The 22,383-nt window shown below is 43.1% G+C and overlaps 1 protein-coding gene across 4 annotated transcripts; it reads right to left on the bottom strand.

The window, feature by feature from the left end:
- Window positions 1-255: 255 nt before the first annotated feature.
- LOC124005555 (distal membrane-arm assembly complex protein 2-like) lies at window positions 256-3,514 on the bottom strand. 4 transcript variants are annotated; one of them, XM_046314932.1, is made up of 6 exons: window positions 3,464-3,514; window positions 2,419-2,609; window positions 2,010-2,090; window positions 1,712-1,851; window positions 1,100-1,262; window positions 256-780 (listed from the first exon to the last, which is right to left on the bottom strand). In XM_046314932.1, the coding sequence occupies exons 1-6, from the start codon at window positions 3,479-3,481 to the stop codon at window positions 627-629; spliced, it is 747 nt and encodes a 248-aa protein (XP_046170888.1). In that variant the 5' UTR covers window positions 3,482-3,514; the 3' UTR covers window positions 256-626. The 4 variants fall into 4 exon arrangements, 3 of the variants coding, with proteins under 3 accessions (XP_046170888.1, XP_046170889.1, XP_046170887.1); XM_046314933.1 differs by lacking the exon at window positions 2,419-2,609 and adding an exon at window positions 2,687-2,859 and having other exon boundaries at window positions 3,464-3,496; XM_046314931.1 differs by lacking the exon at window positions 3,464-3,514 and adding an exon at window positions 2,747-3,457.
- Window positions 3,515-22,383: the final 18,869 nt, after the last annotated feature.

Genomic DNA, 22,383 nt, shown 5'->3' with positions numbered 1-22,383 from the left:
TATAAGGTAGTTATTACATCATTACTTCAGCCTACAAAATATGTTAATCTCCGTTTTCCTCTTGAATCGTTATTCCTCCTATTCAACGGCAGCTTTAAGGTCTCCTCTCAGTCTCACAAAGGATTATGGGATTTACATCCCTCACGATTAATAAGATTCACACCCGTTTTAAAACTCTAACCACGACTTGTCTATTTATTCTGTGTCTGCTTCATAAATGTCTGTATTGATCCAGATGTACAACAGGAGGCATACTTTACAAATATTTTTTATTTAAATCACCAATACAACGCATAATAATCCATACCATCATCATATATACATATTTTGAAGGAAATATTTTGACTGATAATTTTGGTAGCTTAAGGACGACAATGTTGCTCTACAAGTAAGTAAAACCCTTGTCTGATAATTTATATATTTTTTTAAATCAGTGAGGCTCTACATCACACACTAAATGGGCATCCCTCCCTGCCTGTTTGTCTCTGTGAGTGTTAGTTAAAGAATCAAAAAGGGAGTGAATAAGAGCATTTGTCACTATGCCCAACTTCAATTGTGTCTCTCCACTTCTCTAGTCAGATTTTGACATCCAGCCTCAGCCTGGGCCTTTATCTGTGTCTGGGCGTCTAGCCGTCGGTCTGTGTGGGGCTGTAGATCAGGCTGTGGTCGTACCCGACAGCAGTAACATGGCAATGAGGAAGCATCTCCTCCAGCAGGATGGCGACCAGCCCAGGGTTCTGGAGCCTGGGGAGGGAGGACACGTTCAGCCGTCGCAGACCCCTGATACACAAGAGGAAGAGAAGGGATGTTTGTATCAATTTGCGACGTTATGGAGTCCATTGACCCCTATATATACACACATATACAAATATATTTAAGGCAAGTGCCATGAGGAAATGCATGGACATTTTGTGATGCCGTCTCTTTCTCAATTAATCTTCCCATGATTCCTTGTGTTCTCTCCTCACCTTCTTCTCAAAACGCATCCTCCAATCCATTTTAAGGACGAAGCAAGGAGATAGTCTTTTCTCGGTTCCTCACGTACTAATTGATAAAACACCTCTGTTTTTGTCATTTCCTCCCATGTTGGTCAGTGTACCTCAGCTTCTGCAGTGCGGCCAGGCCCCCCACAGAGATTCGGGGACAGTTCGAAATGTCCAGCTCCTCTAGGGTGTCCTGGAAGATATAGAGGCGGGACAGGAACCAGTCATCCACCTCAGCGCAGCCACTCACAGAGAGAGTACGCAGCCCCCTCTGTTTCACTGAGAAAGAGACGAGAGAAAAAGGAGTTACATTTTACAGCATTGAGCAGTGGTTCCCAACCTTTTCCATTTCGGGGACCGACGGTTTGAGGAACACCATCCGCAGAGTCGCAAAACTTTTTAACAAAACCCTGGCGGTCAAATTTAGAATACATTTGATCAGTGACTAACAGATTAAAGGCCTATTATTATTTTTATAACAATATGCATTGTGAAAAATAATGTAAAATAGCATTTAATACCATTAATAGTGCCAACTGTTATTTAATTGTTGAAAAAAATCATTTTAAAAACCCTGCGGAAAACAGGTTGAAAGCCACTGGAACAGAGTACACACATAATAATACACATCAACCACAATGCTAAGTTATCCATTACTATTTAGGAAGGGTAACTTGCAATGTGAAACAAATACAACCCCCCCCCGACATGAATAAAGTGGTATGTACCAAGGTTTTCCAGGCCTGTGTAGTTAATGAGCGTGTTGCCGACATCCACTTCCTCTATGGAGGTGTCCCGGTGGTTCATGAAGTCCCAACTGAACTTCCCTCTTCTGTCTGATCGGAACCACTCTGACTGCCCTGCAAACCTGGAGGGTCAAATGACTAGTCATCACTAACAAGTGAATTACAGTGATCAGCAAATACAACAACAACAAAAACTGAAAGCACATAAATATTCACCAACACGTCAAAAAGGGGGCATGCACAGGCGGTTATGGGCAGCCCAAGATGGCGGAACAGTTACCTGAATCCTCCCTTCAGGCTAAGGATGTAATAAGCAGCTGCAATGTTGTCCCCATAGTTTTGCTGGGTGTAACCATAGAAACTGTGATGGGAAAGAGACAGTGGTTGGGCTGAGAGCAATGTTTATGGAGTTGGGACAGCCTGTTCCAATTCACTCCCTACACATTCGCCTTAGCCTATAACCCTTCATCGCATGAAGATCTAAAAGGGTCTGGATAGCATAAGCAGTGTTGGAGTGTCCACCGTTTTGCTTACCAACGCCTTATAGATGGTGCATTGAAGAGTAAGGGCCAAGGGGGAGGGACTGATTTGGGACCAGATGACAACCTACACGTTCATTTTAGACCGTGGCGCGCTGATAGAAACACATGTAGCTAGAATAAATCGGTGTGTTTTCCTGTTACACATACAAATTCTTCTGTCGTAGACCTCGGTTCTTGAACCAGGAGCCCCAGCTGAGGAGAGTCTCAATGTCATGGAAACGCTGGCTCAGGAAGAGGAGGAGCCTGGACTGTTTTGAGGGCGGAGCCACAGGGCTAGAGCTCCAGTAACGCGACGCGGCGGCCAAGAGGGTCACCTGCCTACAGCTTCGCCGCATCAACTGACAAGACAGATACACAGAACATGGACAGTGAGAAAGGAGAGAGGCAAATGCAAAGGAGGGGAAAATCTACTTGCCATGCTAATATGCGGTAACTATAAACCCAGGAGTTGAGAGGGGAGTGCTTTAGTTTGCACCTCCACTCTTGTCCATGTGTGATGTTGCATAGTTTGGGTTTTGACTTCATAGACCAGTTCATCACTCCTGTTCTTGGAAGGCCCCCATGTATGTGTAGACTTTTGCACTCCAACTGTTGATTTGATTAGTTAGTTACTTTTCAGCTCTCAACGGCCCACACTGCTCTTGCCCCCCAAGAGTCCCAAACATATTACCTGATCAACAACAGTATACCACATCCACTTTACTGATAATCTAGAAAAATGTGATAGGTAGCTCCTTTTTAAAGGTCCACCACTGATTTGTCTTTTACTCTATAAAACAACATTGGAGCAGGCAGAGGTGAGAGGACAATATACCTGGAGCCATAGCTATGTGCCATGAGCCAGAGCGCCTGGAGGTGGTTGCCCTTGCTTTAACCTGCTATTTGTAATCCTGCTCAAATATGGATGCTCATAGTACTTATGTATGCATTTTATCATGTAGGTGTTGCAGAATATTTCCTGTCACAAAAAAATATTAGTGTATAAAATATTGCACTGAGACATCACTAACGTTATCGCGATCCTCTCACCGTTATGTGATCCCTCCACATTTTTTGCTATAGCGTGTATATTCTGGACGCTCAACCCAGAGATTACATACAACTTCAAAATATAGGCTACACTAATGCAAAATACCGGTTTTAATTTGTATTTATTAGCGTTAGCGACGTGAGAAGCGAAGGATATTCTTACCATCAAGGAAGCAGCCATGTTGTTGACGTCCTACGGGCAGTGGTTTGGAACAAACTTAGCGTTTTTGCGTTCTATTTACCTTGTAGATATCTCTCAAAACGCAGGGGGGCGCTCGAAGAAGTCTCACAAAATGGAAAGTACCCGAAAAAAAGAATGAAGCGCAACATAGGTGATTTCACCAAATTATACACTGTACAACCTTTGCATTCAAGAAGCTACTGTAATTTGACGCCAAGGTATGTCGTTTAGGCCTTTCCATAATAAATTAAGATTTATACTCCATCATCACAGTTGTTGTTTGGCAATAGCACTAGACATTGTGTGAATATGTTTCTTCTCTACCCTTTACTGTCAATGTCGGCTAACTAGACCACAGCCAAAATAACTTGGAGAATAACAGTAGGGTAAGCTATTATTAACTGTCTGAGAGCAGGTCAGTCCTTCTAGATTCATTTTAGGACCTAGAAATTGGTGGATCGGTTAATCATTTGGGGGTGCAGGACTGCAGGTGGTGTGTTATGATTTGATAAAGTATGCCTGGGGAATACAGGCAACATGGAGAATTGAGAGCTGTACTAACTGAAAGTGAGTGATAGAATAGCCTAAGTAAGAATGTAAAAGTGAGGCAGCATCTCCCCTGTCTCATTCCAATCCATTTATTCCACAATCCCATTCTCCCAATGGCTTCTCTCTCATCTCCCATTATCTCCATTTCCACATACGTTGCAGGTATAGGAGAAAAACAGGTCTGACAGATGTGCAGACAGCTCGATACATGGAAGGAAAACAAACATCCCCTTTGTCTCTCCTTGCCTCTTCTCCCAGGATCCACTGGGGCAGTGCCAGACCAACAGACGGCTCTCTCTCTCTCTCTATATATATATATATATATATATATATATATATATATATATATATATATATATATATATAGAGAGAGAGAGAGAGAGAGAGAGAGAGAGAGAGAGAGAGAGAGAGAGAGAGATGGGAGGTGGGAGGTGGAGGATAATGATATTACTTCACTACATTTACATTTAAGTCATTTAGCAGACGCTCTTATCCAGAGCGACTTACAAATTGGTGCATTCACCTTATGACATCCAGTGGAACAGTCACTTTACAATAGTGCATCTAAATCTTAAAGGGGGGGGGGGGTGAGAGGGATTACTTATCCTATCCTAGGTATTCCTTAAAGGAATACTATTGGAGGTATACATAAGGCATTCATAATACCTTCATGAAACCATGAACCCTTGTAGTATCTTTCATAACAATCTTCATATTCAAAACCCCTTGTGAATGTTGTTGAATAATGTGCCGTGAAGGTTGTTATGAATGATACAGCAACACTCCTAATGTTGTTATGACTGGTTTCATGAATGTGTAATGTGTATAAAGTAAGGTATTACCCAGATGACTTAGAAAAGCATCAGATTCACTGAGAGACAAGGCAGTGTCCGTTGAACGTGATCTGAAGCTAATCATGGAGGATAATGTGTGAATGGTTTACTAATAAATTAATTAATGAATAGATGGTTGTGTTGTTGGAATGGAGCTACTGTAGCCGATGGCCCAGGAGGAGGTTGTAACTGGTTTTGGTTTTTCCATTTATGTTTTGAGGTTGGACTTTAGCATGTATAGCTTGTTAGCACATATGGCGCACCTATTGGTGTCACCTCGTTAGTCAGTATGTGTTACACCTGTGCTGGTTGCTGTCTGCTGGCACGTGTGATATTTAAGAGTGCTGGCTGAGTGCTCCAGTTGTCTTGAGAGATGTGTAGGGTCAACACCTTTAGTTAGCGCTCCCTATTTGATTTCTAGAAAGAAAAATATTTGTCTGATTTCCCTGATTTTGTTTTGCTCCTGTCTTTAAGTTTGGCGTGTTTTTCAAAATGTTATTTGCCTCAAATTTAGCGACCGCTCATGAGTGTCTTTCAGAACCCCTCCTAAAAAACTCACCTGTTTCGTTTTGGTTGTTGTCAGGGACACTGTTAGTTCCCCCCTTCTGTTTAAGCGGCGTTTTGGGTTCCTTGCTGGGGAACGTAACAAGGTGGTATAGAGAGTATAGACCTCAGGGAGTAGTCTAGTCTCTGTGAATGTCTGGAGCCCTCAACTTCAAATCTGGACCTCGAAGCGTTTCACTGCTTTTTTTCCATTCATCCTCTCAAATATGGGATTGATTTAGAGCTGGGACTTTAGGTGTATGCAATGAATTATCACGTAGAACAAAAAAAACAGCAGTAGTCCTGACCTCATAGGGTAAGATTTTAACACCCCTGGTGTTGACACTCTTCAGTATTCACACACAGTTTGTCTATGATGTGTGTAGTGTATTTGAGGTATAACATTTTTATTTAAAGAATCTGACCTGACTTGCAACAAAAGAATGTATCAACCCCTACACAAATGTCCATTATTTATAATACACACAATAATTCACATTTACTGATGCTGCAAGATAATTGTCCTGCTGTGAGAAACTGTTCAAATTAAGATCCTACACCTGTAGTACATCACAAACTATGTTGCCATTAATATCCCTTAATGGTGTTATTTTGTGATGCAATTTCAAATGAATATGAATGTGTACAACATCAAAGGCATTTCCCATAGATTTTCAGCCAGCTCTACTGTTAAAGACATTCTCCAGTAGCTTGTATACTTTTGAGTCAGTAGTTCTGAAAGTAAAGCTCACGAGCCAAATGTGTTCCCCGAAAAGGGCATAATGCGTCACATTTGTGCAGATATGTGCACCACGTTGTTGCACTCTCTCTCTCTCTCTCTCTCTCTCTCTCTCTCTCTCTCTCTCTCTCTCTCTCTCTCTCTCTCTCTCTCTCTCTCTCTCTCTCTCTCTCTCTCCTTTTAAACCTCCCATAAGGTCACAGGGAGGCTGTACATGTAAATCACAGCTCGAAAGATTGATAGTGCGTGTCCTTCAGTACCGACTGGCCACATAGAGGGGATAGGATTCACACTGTACATGATGCAGTACACACACACAAACAATATGTCTGCTTGTTTCTCAGTGTGTTAGATGGTATTTATGCTGCTGACGCATAAATAGCCCATGATGTTGATGTGTGGATATAGTCACTGCAACGTGTGTTGCCAAGGATACCAGGAGAAGTTCTTCAGATTTTGACCCAGTGCCAACTGTTAATGCTTTTTTTTTTCTTTAATTGGTTTGGACTGTATTTTCAACTTGCGTCTATCGCCCGCCCCGTTTGCTGCAAATTATAGCCTGTTTCGGTTAATTAATAGTTAGCGTTATCCCACAGGTGATGACGCTGCCGAGGGTAGCTTCACCTTTAAAAGGCCTAAACAATGAGCAATTATCTGGTTGGCTGGGTCTCCAAAGTCCCTCTCAGCATGTCTGCTGTTACTCTGACAGTTGACTAAATAGAACCAACTCTTATCAAGTTGGTTTTGTCGTCCATAGCAGAGTTGGGGTTTATTTTGTTTTCAATTCAGTCAATTAAAAGAGTGAATAGAAATGAAATGAATGACGCGGAAATTGGCCATAGCAGACATGCACACACACCTAGTCCTATGATTGTCTAGTGCAGTTAACGGTTTCAATTCTGTACAAATAAGATGTGTGGGTATCTCATACGGAGTGCTCAGTCCCACAGTTCTGTATACTAGTGCCGTTACCTCGGCTTGGTGTCTTGCTGAACCCACGCTACTCTGGAGATTGGAGCTGACAGCTGCAATTACCACAGTGAGGCATGCTAATGATTGCACGATGCTGAGCCAGTCTACCGTTTAACTCAATGAAATGACTTCATTAACTCCACAGCTGTCTGCCACTCAAAATGGCCAACTGTAGCTTGTTGCACAAAAATAGTAAAATACTGTAGACTCCACTATAATTGAATAGTCTCCATAAGAACACTTCACGGTTGAATTTGTGAAAGGGAATGACATTGCACGCCATCCAGTTTTGCAGATCTGCACACACACACACACACACACACACACACACACACACACACACACACACACACACACACACACACACACACACACACACACACACACACACACACACACACACACACACACACACACACACACACACACACACACACACACACACACACACACACACACACACACACACACACACACACACACACACACACACACACACACACACACCACTTAAAAACCCACCGTCTGAATTCCTCTGATGTGCGGCCCTGAGTGCTGAGTGTGAACTGTAGTGAGAGCAAGGTTAGAGATACAACTCCACAGGGACAGCACAGCAGAGACACTAACTCTGTAGATACAAGTTCCCTCGAGCCCATAACTCCTCTCTGATCATCCAGGCCGTCTCTGAGCGAGACGAGATGTCAGGGATTCCCCTAGGGAACTGTTTGAAAGTAGCGTTACATAGCATAGCGCTGGATGAATAATGCATTGGCGATAAGAGGCTACTTGGTGCTATGATATGGATATAGATTATTGTGTGATGCTACGGTTTATGGGTCTGCACGTTTAAGCGACCGTCATGCCCGTTGTGTGTGTAAAAGGTTCAGTGACTTCTGACACCGATAAAGCTTTGTTCCAGTTGATACTAAAGGGGATCAGAGACTAAGTGGTATCAGGTGGTTTGGTTGGTGTGGTTTCATGCTTCCAGTTTAGTTTATTTGACTTTGCTAAAACAAAGAAACAGAGCTTTTAATTGCTTAATTTACACAAAGGCATTCTTTACATTACTGCTATTAAAGGTCCTCAATGATGTCACCATTGCACTTGATTCTAAGAAATGCTATTTTTATTGACTTGGCCAAAGCTTTTGATACGATAGACCATTCCATTCTTGTGGGCCGGCTAAGGAGTATTGGTGTCTCTGAGGGGTCTGGTCTGGTTTGCTAACTACCTCTCTCAAAGAGTGCCTGTCACCAAGGCTGTACCCCAAGGCTCGATCCTCGGCCCCACGCTCTTCTCAATTTACATCAACAACATAGCTCAGGCAGTAGGAAGCTCTCTCATACATTTATATGCAGATGATACAGTCTTATACTCAGCTGGCCCTTCCCTGGATTTTGTGTTAAATGCTCTACAACAAAGCTTTCTTTGTGTCCAACAAGCTTTCTTTACCCTTAACCTTGTTCTGAACACCTCCAAAACAAAGGTCATGTGGTTTGGTAAGAAGAATGCCCCTCTTCCCACAGGTGTTATTACTACCTCTGAGGGTTTAGAGCTTGAGGTAGTCTGGACAAATACTTTGGAGTATGGCTAGATGGTACACTGTCCTTCTCTCAGCACATATTAAAGCTGCAGACTAAAGTTAAATCTAGACTTGGTTTCCTCTATCGTAATCTGTCCTCTTTCACCCCAGCTGCCAAACTAACCTTGATTCAGATGACCATCCTACCCATGCTAGATTACGGAGATGTAATTTATAGATAGGCAGGTGAGGGTGCTCTCGAGGGGCTAAATGTTCTTTACGATTCGGCCATCAGATTTGCCACCAATGCTCCTTATATCATCACTGCACTATATAATCCTCTGTAAACTGGTCATCTCTGTATACCCGTCGCAAGACCCACTGGTTGATGCTTATTTATAAAACCCTCTTAGGCCTCACTCCCCCCTATCTGAGATATCTACTGCAGCCCTCATCCTCCACATACAACACCCGTTCTCCCAGTCACATTTTGTTAAAGGTCCCCAAAGCACACACATCCCTGGGTCGCTCGTCTTTTCAGTTCAATGCAGCTAGCGACTGGAACGAGCTGCAACAGACACTCAAACTGGATAGTTTTATCTCAATCTCTTCATTCAAAGACTCAATCATGGACACTCTTACTGACAGTTGTGGCTGCTTTGCGTGATGTATTGTTGTCTCAACCTTCTTGCCCTTTGTGCTGTTGTCTGTGCCCAATAATGTTTGTACCATGTTTTGTGCTGCTACCATGTTGTGCTGCAGTCATGTTGTGTTGCTACCATGTTGTGTTGCTACCATGCTGTGTTGTCATGTGTTGCTGCCTTGCTATGTTGTTGCCTTAGGTCTCTCTTTATGTAGTGTTGTGCCGTCTCTCTTGTCGTGATGTGTGTTTTGTCCTATATATTTATTTCATTTATTTCTATTTTTAATCCCAGCCCCCGTCCCAGAAGGAGGCCTTTTGCCTTCTGGTAGGCCGTCATTGTAAATAACTATTTGTTCTTAACTGACTTGCCTACGTAAATAAAGGTTAAATAAATCAAAATAAAATATTCCCTTGCGTTGTATTATTCACTTCCTTTCTCACACTTCCTTTTTACACACACACATCTTTATCTCTCTCTCTCGTACACACACACACACACACACACACACACACACACACACACACACACACACACACACACACACACACACACACACACACACACACACACACACACACACACACACACACACACACACACACACACACACACACACATCTTTATCTCTCTCTCTCGTACACACACACACACACACACACACATCTTTATCTCTCTCTCGTACACACACACACACACACACACACACACACACACACACACACACACACACACACACACACACACACACACACACACACACACACACACACACACACACACACACACACACACACACACACACACACACACATCTTTATCTCTCTCTCGCACACACACACACACACACACACACACACACACACACACACACACACACACACACACACACACACACACACACACACACACACACACACACACACACACACACACACACACACACACACACACATCTTTATCTCTCTCTCTCTCTTGTACATACACACACACACATCTTTATCTCTCTCTCGTACACACACACACACACACCAAACGTGTATATAGCCAAGTTACTCACTGTGTATTTATTATTACTTGTGTTATTATGTGTTATTACTTTTGTATTATTTCTCAATTTTCTTTTCCTCTGCATTGTGGGAAAAGGACCTTTATGTAAGCATTTCACTGTTGTTTACGAAGCATGTGACAAGTAAAATGTGATTTGATTTGACACACATATTTAGGAAGCAATACAAATGACACTGGCTAATAAAATACTTTTTGACATATTAATGTTCTATCAGGGTATGCAAGGAATCATCGTCAATCATATATGCTGTCTTCTCCTAGCTGATAATTGTTTTTGTACGGCCAAGATAGGACTGGCTCCTCCTATGCTTAGTGAGCAATTTCACCAATCTGATCTGTCTATTCAAAGCGTCTTAGCTAAAAACCCAATGGTTAAAGTGCATGCTTTGTTTTACGGAGTCAAATCCCATTTTCAAAGTCCCTTGGCTTTAATTATTTAAAGATATTCAAAATACCCATTTCTAATATCTACATCTCTACGAGGCCTATATATCACAATATGGCATTGAACTGTTATGTGAGAGCAAGTGTCATACTATGGATTATGGATTTGTTGTATAAGCCTCCAGTCTGAACTCTCATTCACCCGTCCCTTGTTATTGGGCGGCCCTATGCTCTCTCAGGTGATAAGCTGTTTAATGACTGTCTAATTACAGTAAGGTAGCGGAAAGGTCAGGCGATTAACAGCAGCCTCGTTAGGCCATCTTGACATCCTGCTACTGTCATCCACCCAGATATTACTGTCACGGGATGCATCCCAAGTGGCACCCTGTTCCAATGTAGCGTAGTGCACTGTAAAGGCCATAAGGTGCCATTTGGGATGCAGACACACTAACAGGAAGACAGGAGGATAGTCAGTGCCCCTGGCTGCAGACTGGCTGGCCTTTCTGAGGGGCCATGGTGGTGAGGGGACAGACTGACAGATACAGCCTTCACTCACAGTCTTATCCATAGTTGTGAAAGTCAACCCATACCTCTGGTGCTCCCTGCCTTTCTCCACTCTCTATCTCTTCTCTCTCTGTTTTCTCTTCTTGTCACGATCGTCGTATGAAGCAGACCAAAGCGCAGCGTGGTATGAATGCATTCCTTTTATTGAATGAAGAAAAACACAAAGTAAAACCGAACAAGCTAACAAAACAACAAACAAACGTTTCCGCTAATGAAACATAGTGCTAACATGCAACTAGACATAGACAATCACCCACAAACAAACAGTGAAACCCAGGCTACCTAAGTATGATTCTCAGAGACAACTAATGACACCTGTCTCTGATTGAGAACCATACTAGGCCGAAACATAGAAATCCCAAAATCATAGAAAAACAAACATAGACTGCCCACCCCAACTCACGCCCTGACCATACTAAATAATGACCAAAAAAAGGAAATAAAGGTTAGAACGTGACACTTCTCTTCTCTCTCTGCAGCTTATTGCCTCCCCCCCCTCCTCGACTACTCATTAATTCACTCTGACACAACCATAATGTCCTTCCCTCCTTCCCGCCACCTCCCTAGACAGCAGATATGTCCCCCCTCCTTCCCCTCCTCCCCCCATCCTCCTATCTCTCTCTGTCCTCCTCTCCTCCATATCTGCTGTCAGGGGTGTACTATGTCATGTTGAAGGGTCTTGGTTGAAATGTAATCGGCTTTACACATATTTCATAGCAATTCCTAATGAGAGTGGTAGGTTGATGTCATTAAATCACCAAGGATTGGACTAGAGAGTAGCCTAGTAGCCATCTCCTCCTCCTCCACTGTGGGATATGGATACCCAGTCACAGACTGGAAATAGACTGGGGTTAGGATCATTATCTTTCTATTAGAGAGGAAAACAAAGACTCATCTATTCTGATTTTCCAGAATGGGGCTAGTATCGAACCCGGGAAAGACAAGAATACATAAAACAAAAAAACAAAAAATGTCTCAGAGGTCCGTCTTTGAGTACATCAGAAAGCACGTCCGTGTTTTAATTAAGCACGGCCCTCCGATGCTCCCCGTTGTTCCTGATGTGACTGACCTTCCTATTGATTTTGTAATGATGTTATCTGAAGCTGCTCTCAGCCAAAACCACTTTAAGCTTGCTTCGCTGTATTTTCAGTATTTCTCTCGTCTTTAGAAACAACCACTATATCAAGCCTGTGTGTGTGTGTGTGTGTGTGTGTGTGTGTGTGTGTGTGTGTGTGTGTGTGTGTGTGTGTGTGTGTGTGTGTGTGTGTGTGTGTGTGTGTGTGTGTGTGTGTGTGTGTGTGTGTGTGTGTGTGTGTGTGTGTGTGTGTGTGTGTGTGTGAGAGATAGATACTGTTATTGAAATTGACTGTACATACAGGGAAAATGTAGAAAGCAAGCTTTTTCTTAATCCATTTATGATCCCTCTTGAAAAATGAAAACACTCTTGTAAAATCATAACCTATTAAAGCCAATAGACAGACGATATATTCATGAAAGATTATGGTAATGAATACTATAACTGCATATTCAGCAATGGAAAAATGGAAAAGGCTATTTTAAGGTGAAAATGGCCGGATGTTCTGCTTCGCGTTAGTAGTCTTAGAGATAGGCACATTAACAAAGAATGTCTATCAAATGCAATACTTGGAATTTAGTTGTAATACATCAAATTGAAGCTGACCGTTCAACTATTCAAAAAATATGTATTTGTTTAATAATTTATGAGTCGGGGGGAATTATTCTGTGCTACCGTTAATGCATAGATGCGGATTTAGTTCCTGCATTTAAAATGATACAAAATCTATGGAGAATGTAACTACAGCCATTGTATTGAATCATGGAACGCTGTATCAGGTCTGCTTGAGTAGTGCGTTTGACTCTGTGTGTCACATGTGCTCCCGCTTCGGCCTCTAGGTCACCAGGCTGCTCTTTATGGCTCGCACACCTGTCACCATCGTTACGCGCACCTGTCACCATCGTTACGCGCACCTGTCACCATCGTTACGCGCACCTGTCACCATCGTTACGCGCACCTGCGCGTCATCAGACTCCCCTGGACTCCATCAGCTCCCTGAATAACCTTCCTTATGTATGTCACTCCCTTTGGTTCCTTCCGCAGGCGTTGTTGTTTCTGTGTCAGTTTCATGCCTGTGCGTTTGTTCGTGTGTTCTTGTTTTGGATTATGTTACATTTGTTTATTAAAACACTCCCTGAACTTGCTTCCCGACTCACTCCTTACACTGTGGACCCTATTAATCTACAGTATGATTTTGGTGAATATTGTATCTCTCCCGTGGGTTGTTATGTAAACTCGTAAATCCACAATATTAAATTCCTTGCGTAAAACTTTATGGATTGAGGCTTATTTTCAATGGAAGACAATTCAACCCCCCCCCCGTGTGACGCACAACAACAAGACACAATCATCACCCATCAAACACTCTCAGATCTCCTGTTTCACAAGGACTATCACCACTGTCTGCCATAGTATTCCCTATGGCCCTAAAGACTTAGCAAGGCAGCCGAAGCGGTTCTATAAGTGAGGGGCCAGCCTTAAAAGCAGAGGATCTCAGAGGATTCAATAATTACATAAGGACTGTACAGCTCTCAGAGTTATTATGACAGAGAGTCCAGTGGTCTTTTGGGAGATAATGTAGGCCTATATTGTCTCCCCCTGTTCCTTCTGGTTATGTAAGGACTGTCTTGTTTACAATGGGTTAGAGTTGGGTCGGTTTTAGGGTCAGAGGAATACAAGATATGGAACCTGATATACAGGATGTAAACAGATCTTTTTATTAGTGTGACTAATTGTAAGATGCAAAGTGTTTAGGTGTTTTTCTATCCTTGTGTTAACTTGTAGATGTGTAGCCTATAGTATCCCAGCTCTGCTCTAAGTGGTCCGTCCCCGGCCTTCACTGCTTGTCAGCCTGATGAATCTCTGCCACGTCGATATGCAGGGTGGCGTGCGGCGCTGAGGAGAGGGCCAGACATCACCCGTGTCATTCCACGGCAACCTTGCCAACCCATCAGTGTGTGTGAGAGTGGGCGAGGGCGCCAAAGAAGGCTGGTGTTTGGTGTGTGCCGCTAAGATCTGCTGCTTCCTATTAGGGCACGCTTCACTTCCTCTCAGCCACCCCACAGCGACGGCCTCTGTCTCTCTTTCTCTGTCTCAGCCTCTCACTTGCACTTTCTTTGTCTCTCTCTTCCTCTCTCTTACTTTCACGTTCTCTCCCCCTCTCCCTCTCTCTCTCTCTCTCTCTCTCTCTCTCTCTCTCTCTCTCTCTCTCTCTCTCTCTCTCTCTCTCTCTCTCTCCTGCTCAGTTTGTCTCCTCTCCTTTCTCCTCGGTCTCTTAATGACCATCTCACCGCTTCTACCTTTTATCATTTCCTCTCTTCTTTGCTTGTCACACTCAATGAAGTTCCCCTTAACGCTCTTTGTTCTCTCACCTCTCTCTCTCTCTCTCTCTCTCTGAACACCCTCTATTGGTTCCTGTAGTAGTGTCCCCTCCCCTTCCTCCCTCCTTCTCCCCTGTCTTGTGGCCCACCCCTCCCTGCTTCTCAGCTGCTCCCCTGAAGACAAGTCAGGAGCACTCAGGCAGAACATCCAGCTTGTTCCCAGCTCTGCAGCCCTCTAACCCTCTTCCTCTACCCCTCTCCTCCTCCTCCTTCCCTGAGTTGTCCTCTAGCCCTCTACTGCATCTTCACACGGCCCCTTTCTTCTCTCCTCTACCCCTTACCTTCTTCATCTGCTCACCCTGTTACTTTCTTCCCCCATTCCTCTCCTCCTATATCTTTAACCCTCTCTCCTCTTCGAACCATCTTACCCGCAACCCCCTCTTCTTCTGTCCTTGTTCTCAGTCCACTAATCCTCTCCTCCTCCTCCCTCTCTCATCAGCACCAGGAAACATGCTTGTTTTCATCAGGGTACATTGTAACATTGATGGTAATGTACTTGTTTGCACATATAGTTTTTGTTTCTCTTTGATCTATGCACACATTTGATCATCCATATTAGATGCTGCCCTGCAGTGTATTGCATCATATGTATTTTTTAAGAAAGATGACAGATAAACCTAAATGGGCATATTACTGGGATAGTTGTAATGATGTAATGATTTGCCAGCTGGTGAATGTATTGATTGTTATTGATTGTTATGAAGATGGTTTTGATCATGCCGATGATGATGATGATTACATTTGTGATGAATGACACGGTGATGGCGAGGATGATGATGATAATAATGATGATGAAGATGGGCGGAGATGTTTATGATGACACTAGTCTTGATGATGATGGGTATGGCAGTGATGATGAGGATGATGACGAAGATGACAAGATGGCTGCTGATGTTCATGATGATACTAGTCTTGGTGATAATGATGATGAGGACGAAGGCCATATTGCTGATGGTGATGACACTGGCTGTCACAGTGGTCAGGAAGTGACGCTGTCCCCCGGCCATCTGTCTGCAGATTAATCCTTGCTGCGCTTAGAGATATTACTGCCAGACTTATCGCCGTGGCAACCGGCCCTCAATCCTAATTCAGTATGGCGACATCAGAGACACACACATACACACACACTGCACACACTTTCTCTGTTGACAGTGCCGCTGCTTAGTGCAACAGACATAAAAGAGTAATGCACACACACACACACACACACACACACAAATGCACACGCACGCTCACACCGAGGCTATAATAGTTTTGTGTTTATCTATTTTTTATTTAAGTTGACCAGAGCTAGCTGCTATCCCACTGGTGCCACTGCGAAAGCCGTAGGATTTTGCCAAATATTAAAGATTGTCCATAAAAAAACTCAGTAACTGTAGTACACAACAACCTCTCCCTCAATGTGATCAAGACAAAGGAGATGATTGTGGACTACAGGAAAAAGAGGACCGAGCACGGCCCCATTCTTATCGACGGGGCTGCAGTGGATCAGATTGAGAGCTTCAAGTTCCTTGGTGTCCACATCACCAAAAACTAACATGGTCCAAACACACCAACACAGTCGTGAAAAGGGCCCGACCGAACCTATTCCCCCTCCGGAGACTGAAAAGATTTGGCATGGATTCTCAAAAGGTTCTACAGCTGCACCATTGAGAGCATCCTGACTGGTTGCATCACTGCCTGGTATGGCAACTGCTCGGCCTCCGACTGCAAGGCATTACAGAGGGTAGTGCGAATGGCCCAGTACATCACTGGGGCCAAGGTTCCTGCCATCCAGGACCTCTATAACAGGCATCTACATGTACATACTACCTCAACTAACCGGTGCCCCTGCACATTGACTCTGTACCGTTACCCTCGTGTATATATTGTTATTTTTTACTGCTCCTCTTTAATTACTTGTTACTTATATCTCTTAATCTTATCCATATTTTTTGAAACTGCAGTGTCGGTTAGGGGCTCGTAAGTAAGCATGTTTTTTGAAACTGCAGTGTCTGTTAGGGGCTCGTAAGTAAGCATGTTTTTTGAAACTGCACCGTCAGTTAAGGGCTCATAAGTAAGCATGTTTTTTGAAACTGCACCGTCGGTTAAGGGCTCATAAGTAAGCATGTTTTTTGAAACTGCACCGTCGGTTAGGGGCTCGTAAGTAAGCATGTTTTTTGAAACTGCACCGTCGGTTAAGGGCTCGTAAGTAAGCATGTTTTTTGAAACTGCACCGTCGGTTAGGGGCTCGTAAGTAAGCATGTTTTTTGAAACTGCACCGTCGGTTAGGGGCTCGTAAGTAAGCATGTTTTTTGAAACTGCACCGTCGGTTAAGGGCTCGTAAGTAAGCATGTTTTTTGAAACTGCACCGTCGGTTAGGGGCTCGTAAGTAAGCATGTTTTTTGAAACTGCACCGTCGGTTAGGGGCTCGTAAGTAAGCATGTTTTTTGAAACTGCACCGTCGGTTAGGGGCTCATAAGTAAGCATGTTTTTTGAAACTGCACCGTCGGTTAGGGGCTCGTAAGTAAGCATGTTTTTTGAAACTGCACCGTCGGTTAGGGGCTCGTAAGTAAGCATGTTTTTTGAAACTGCACCGTCGGTTAAGGGCTCGTAAGTAAGCATGTTTTTTGAAACTGCACCGTCGGTTAAGGGCTCATAAGTAAGCATGTTTTTTGAAACTGCACCGTCGGTTAGGGGCTCATAAGTAAGCATGTTTTTTGAAACTGCACCGTCGGTTAAGGGCTCATAAGTAAGCATGTTTTTTGAAACTGCACCGTCGGTTAAGGGCTCATAAGTAAGCATGTTTTTTGAAACTGCACCGTCGGTTAAGGGCTCGTAAGTAAGCATGTTTTTTGAAACTGCACCGTCGGTTAAGGGCTCATAAGTAAGCATGTTTTTTGAAACTGCACCGTCGGTTAGGGGCTCATAAGTAAGCATGTTTTTTGAAACTGCACCGTCGGTTAAGGGCTCATAAGTAAGCATGTTTTTTGAAACTGCACCGTCGGTTAGGGGCTCATAAGTAAGCATGTTTTTTGAAACTGCACCGTCGGTTAAGGGCTCATAAGTAAGCATGTTTTTTGAAACTGCACCGTCGGTTAGGGGCTCATAAGTAAGCATGTTTTTTGAAACTGCACCGTCGGTTAGGGGCTCATAAGTAAGCATGTTTTTTGAAACTGCACCGTCGGTTAAGGGCTCATAAGTAAGCATGTTTTTTGAAACTGCACCGTCGGTTAAGGGCTCGTAAGTAAGCATGTTTTTGTATTCGGCGCATGATACTTTTTTGAGCATTCTGAGTCCAAACGGACATTTTTCCAAGATATAGATTAGGAGGAAAAACAACTTAGTTGTCAAAGTGCCTGAAGCAGTCGTCTCTGCCTGCTAGTCGCTAGGCTACCCGAGAAAGCATGCTCATGGGAGAGGGGTAACGCCCACTTACACAGACCTGAACCGTGACCCTTTTTTTTTCAATGGGGAAACTGCCTTTCTGCTTCATCTCAATTCCTCTATAATCGTTGGTGATATCTAGTGATAGTGATGCACAAATTAGATTCAGTAGTTTGAAAACCCCATTGAAAACCTAGATTGAAAGTTTAGGGGAAAACACTCAAACTGAACATAATTCATGAGCTTTTTATTGATTTTAAGTTTGTTTTGGAGTCAAAGATAATAGTTTCAGTATAGTTTTAGTTTCTCCAAACGTGTTTGTTAATTATGGAAATGAATTTAGTTTGCTATGATTCGTTTTTGTTTTAGTTCCCTGATAATAACCTTGCCCCGCAAACACACACAGCCTTCTCTCCTCCCTTTCCCTCGCTATTATCACGGATGCCATTAGTGCGAGCAACGATTTGGAATTGTTATTGTTTTTGGTCAGCTTCACCATTTCGCCAGCAGCACATGTTGATGTGTCATGTGATAATATTATGCTTTAGTTTTTTCGATTCCATTCACCTGGACATTCTGACATCTCAGTATCCCATCTCTCTCTCTCTCTCTGTCTCTCATACACACCAACACATGCAGAACATAGTTTTGACATTTTGACACCAACATCCCTTCAGATAGGGCTGCACACTATCAATCACCATAAGGTCAAGCTCAGCGTGTGTAACATTCCAGGTTTTATTCAGTCTTCACATACAGTACACAAGTCAGAAACAATGGTCAAGAAGCCTTCAAATAAGGTCAGTTGGATATAAAATGAAATCTGCAGTCAAAACAACAGGTTTTCCATTAAAAATCACAAACAAGTGGTTTTTATTTTATTTCTTGGCATATTTTTTTTTTTTTTTACATCCATGCAGATGTTGGAGATATACAGAGCTATGATGAAACAATTAGATGTTCTTCTACAGCTAATATGTTTCCCTTTCTGCTCCTTTAAGAACACACATACCTGACGTTCAGTCATTTTAGTACCCTGTGGTTGCAACCGAGCCAAATATAGACATTACCTCGCCCTCGACCCACTCTCGTACCCGAACGCGTTCTTGATATGATTTTTTATGCCGTAACCGTAACAACCACTCCTGCAAGGAAGCCTAAGGTCATTATACAGTGCAGCGGTGTTATTGATCAAGAATCAATAGCTTTTTTAAAAATTGTTTGACTCTAGCTCGCTAACTATGCTACTTTATGACACAAAGGGCCACTCTGTCAGGTGTGGGGACTGCTGCGGTACACGTAGGCTATACGAACTAGTAGGCGTTTTCCCCACACTAAAGCTTTTCCCCACACTAAAGCCTTAGCCCCGTCCTCACTAGATCTAGTAGCTCTCGGTTGAATGAAATGACCTCATCACTATTGAGATTAAAGGGTTGGAAATTGCCCCCATAAACTAAATAAATATGCCTAATCCAGCTCGATGTGGCTGTTTCTCGACTACATCAGCACCATGCATCGAGTGCACTTATAGCACGTCGAAGCCTCTTGACTCAGTGGGTGTCATGTCCTTCACATAACAAGACAGAGTTGGCTTCATCATGGCTCCGACTCTCAGAGTGGAGAGTGGGATGCTAAAGGAATGTAAGCAAGTATCATCATTCGTGGGGGGGGGGGCGTCATGTTCGCTGTTGCCTTGTGTAGATATTCCTGAGCTAGAGTTCCGATGTGTTCGTCTTTCAGGCTAGTGAAGTTGACGGCACCGCGTATCACCCATTGGCACAAGGATAAAGGTTTGATTAAGTCCTTGAGCAACAGACACCACGTCCTCTTAGGGAGATAAATATTGGGATAGCGGTATGTTATGTTTCTATGGTGAAGGGGGATGAAGGAGACCAAGACACACTCTCTGTGCTGAAACTATAAAGCCCTTGTTTATAAAACCTTCAACACAGCCGGTCTCGTTAAAATGTTTAGACGGGTCCCTTTGTCTCCAGAGTGGGCGGTGCCAGACCCGATGACGTTAACCTGGGTCTGTTACCTCTCCACACCCCCCATGCCACTGGTTTGATGCAGCCATACATGTGAGGTTAGGACAGGTGGCGCTGGTGGTAGTAGTGCGCTAGAGTGACAGTACAGCAGGTATTTAAAAGTGTCACAACTTCCAGGGTTTTGCTCTCTGCCACCACAGATGGTGTCCGGTACTGCCAATTGGAAGAGTTGTCTGTCCTTGCTTCCATCTCCTAGGAAATAGTTATCTGAACTTGCCTGGTAAATTACGTCACTGATTCAATGCATCACAGGGTGAGGGTAGATTAGCACCAATGTTTCAGGCTAGAGGGCTGGTTGAGGCTTGGATACAAGAAGTTATGCAACAATACTAATGTGTGTACTGATTGACAATGCTTTATGTGCCCGTTTGAGCAATATGCTGTTTCCTGTTTTAAGAAAGGATGCAGGTGTAGTCTGATAACGTTTAGAAAAGTTTTGTTGAATTAATTGTAGAAATATGAATAAAAATCTAGTTTTAAAAGATTGCTACTCATTTAGAAGTGCATAATTCCTGAGACTGTTTGTATGATGTGCAGTAGCCCTCAATGTGTTGACCTGAAGCAGAGGGCTACACAGTCCCCATAATGTTACTGTGTCGTAGGGCTTCACGGATTCATTCATCAGAGCTAATTAATTTGATCGTAATTCATTTACATTACTCTGGAATGTTGTTTCCTCTATTTTGTCAATGTAGTGTTTATTTACCCCGAAACATTTGTCTTGCAGTACACAAGAGTATCATTCAGAGCATTCACATCTCAAGTGTTGTTATTCTAAATATTTTATAGCAGGTAATTCAAAGTATCTCAAAATTGTGGTAAAAAAACAGCAGGGCTGAACCCTACGCTACTCCGTTTAGAAAGGACTAATTGAGTTGGTACTGACTTGTAAAAGAGTTGGAAAAGAGAGATTCCTGACATCAAGACTTAATATACGTTTTATCTCAAAAGCTTGGACAACGACTAAAAAAAACTCTTATTTTTTTAAGAGAGTTTTAAAAAAACAGGTAGAAACATGCTTATTCTAGCCATTGTACATGCCTTAAAAAAGAATACATTTGAAAGCCCATGTCATTTGCATATCACTTTGGCAAGGGAGGGATACAATACTAGTGCATTACATTTCAACACACCACCCCCAGTTTGCACATTTCAAATGTTTTGGTCTTTACATAGGAAAAAAAAACGACTTTTTCAATTTGTCTTTCAATTACATCACTGTACAAAAAAAAAGAGCAACAGACAATAAAATGAATCCACAAGTCAGGGAAAAAAAAGGGAAACAAATCAAGAAAAGAAAATGGCATAATTTTCACATATAGACTGGAGAGACCATTGGACCGCTAGAACCCTGTGAAGTGTTCACTTTGGGAAGTGTCCTCATCCCAACCCTGTTATATACCCCTCAATGAGACCAGACAGGAGAGCAGTGGGGAGCAGCCAGAAGGCAGAGACACGTGGGGGGACTGGAGAGTCCTGTATATCCATACTATACTTCAGATCAACCTTACCAAGCCATTTCTTAAAGACAAGGGCCCAGGATCATTTAAAGAAAGCCCGGCCTTAACCTCCTATTATTACACCCTCTCCGCGGTCTTCTGAGAACAAGGCTCCGCCACATCCAATCCCACGGACATTCAACGAGCTCTGAAGAAGGGGACTAATTCTATACTAGAGATTACCGACGGGTATCAGAGGGTGAATCACAGACGAGCCTGAATGAATAAAGAGTCTTCTTTGGCCACTTCACCAGTCACACCTCAATAAGACTATACCACCATGTCAGTAGTGTGCTCAGTGAGGCTAGAGAGGAGGAGCATGGATAGCTGGACTCATACATAGAGATACAACACTAGAGGCTGATTTCATAGAGCCCCAAAGCTCTAGACGGGAACAATTTGTCAGCCATCTTACATGGGGACAGTTCTGAACCATTCTATCTCCATAAACTTGGTTGTAAATCCTCTGTAATTGAATGACTAGACTAGACAAAGGCAAGGCCTTTGTTTTTAGAGGCTTTGGCTCTGTCTGAGCGATGTCATGGCTTTCTGTCGTTCTGTTTAGGACATTGTTCATTTCCTGTTATTTTCAAACAAATGTGCAACTAAAGGCTTTCTGGCTTTCCATATTCCACTGGTAGTGGCATCCATATTTCCCCTCCCATGTGTTTTCTCTGCTTGGCTTGCATCATATACATTTTGAGTGGTGTGAAAT

Source organism: Oncorhynchus gorbuscha, linkage group LG19 (assembly GCF_021184085.1).
Source record: "Oncorhynchus gorbuscha isolate QuinsamMale2020 ecotype Even-year linkage group LG19, OgorEven_v1.0, whole genome shotgun sequence".
Classification (NCBI taxonomy): Eukaryota; Metazoa; Chordata; class Actinopteri; order Salmoniformes; family Salmonidae; genus Oncorhynchus; species Oncorhynchus gorbuscha.
The sequence above is the reverse complement of the archived record's forward strand: the minus strand, read 5'-3'. Positions and strand labels throughout refer to the sequence as shown.

Excerpts from the sequence above, each read along its gene's own strand:
- LOC124005555 (XM_046314931.1), bottom strand. The coding sequence starts at position 2,776 with ATGCAACATCACACATGGACAAGAGTGGAG. Across the intron at positions 2,610-2,746 it reads ACACATGGACAAGAGTGGAG|TTGATGCGGCGAAGCTGTAG; the intron begins GTGCAAACTAAA and ends CTGTCTTGTCAG. Across the intron at positions 781-1,099 it reads GCCGCACTGCAGAAGCTGAG|GGGTCTGCGACGGCTGAACG; the intron begins GTACACTGACCA and ends CTTGTGTATCAG.